We start from the raw sequence: 1,006 nt of genomic DNA on the forward strand, positions 1-1,006 counted from the left end.
ATGCGCGCACTCTTCAGTATAAACTAATTGAGGCAATTGATTGGCTTATCTGAATAGTAATGTCAGCAGTTCCTGTCGATGAAAATTTCATGCATCATTTACTGCCAGTAGTGATTCATGCTACATGTATAGGGATGCGCGTAAGTTTATTGCTCAGTGCGGGATCTTCTTTGTCTCGCTGGGGTGCGAGAGTTTCCGATGTGGAGGCTTCAAAGGAAAGACGGAATCTAAGGTTGTGCCTGCGATGACCGCTCGTCATGTACAAATATTTTCACAGCCCACGTCTATGCCCCGCGCCCCACCTGAATTTTCTCAGGCCCCACCAGTGGGGCGTACGCCCCACCTTGGGAATCACTGGCATAGAGTTTAATAAGAAACCAGTGTATTGAAAAAGGTTCTAATCATGTTCTTTAATGTAACAGACAATACACTTTCCTCTCAAACTTCCATTTGTGCCCTTCAAAAATGAGATAATATTTTCTTTTATAGTGGGTTGCACGAAAGAATTTCTAGACAACTTGAAGCCTGGAGTTTATGTGATGCGAGGTCCACATTGGAAATGGGGTAATCAGGTAAGTTAAGCTATTAGTAAAATAAATGTAATCATTTGAATGGTTTTTCTTTCCAGAGATGACTATAATCAACATTTTCTTCAGTAAATTGCACTAAATACAATTCTTCTAAACTGTCAGAGACCTCTCTCACATACTAATGCTGATTATAGTAATATTTACTATTGACTGTTATACAGTGTGGTTGACTTTACAAGACAACACTTACCAATAATTCTGTTTAGTCTGGAAAGACAGTGAAAATCTATTCAAACATTCATCTGTAGATGAATGCATCATCAGCAGAGTTACCAACAACTGTCTACTACCTCATGATGTTTATTTTAGGTGACATATGGAGGAATGACAGTGAACACTCTCCACAACTGTGCTACAGTAGCTAGAATGTTATCAGGTAATCTGGTGCATTACACCAGGGATTGAGAACTTTTAAT

General features: G+C 39.3%; 1 protein-coding gene across 4 annotated transcripts in view; it reads left to right on the forward strand.

The window, feature by feature from the left end:
- Window positions 1–1,006, forward strand: part of LOC106877781 (uncharacterized) — a 234,168-nt gene that overhangs the window by 113,688 nt on the left and 119,474 nt on the right. For all 4 annotated transcript variants that reach the window (XM_052967253.1, XM_052967252.1, XM_052967255.1 and 1 more), the window contains one exon: window positions 490–572. In XM_052967253.1, coding sequence (XP_052823213.1) covers window positions 490–572 — 83 coding nt within the window. The remainder of the gene's footprint in view (window positions 1–489; window positions 573–1,006) is intronic.

Source organism: Octopus bimaculoides, chromosome 4 (genome assembly GCF_001194135.2).
Source record: "Octopus bimaculoides isolate UCB-OBI-ISO-001 chromosome 4, ASM119413v2, whole genome shotgun sequence".
NCBI classification, from domain to species: domain Eukaryota; kingdom Metazoa; phylum Mollusca; class Cephalopoda; order Octopoda; family Octopodidae; genus Octopus; species Octopus bimaculoides.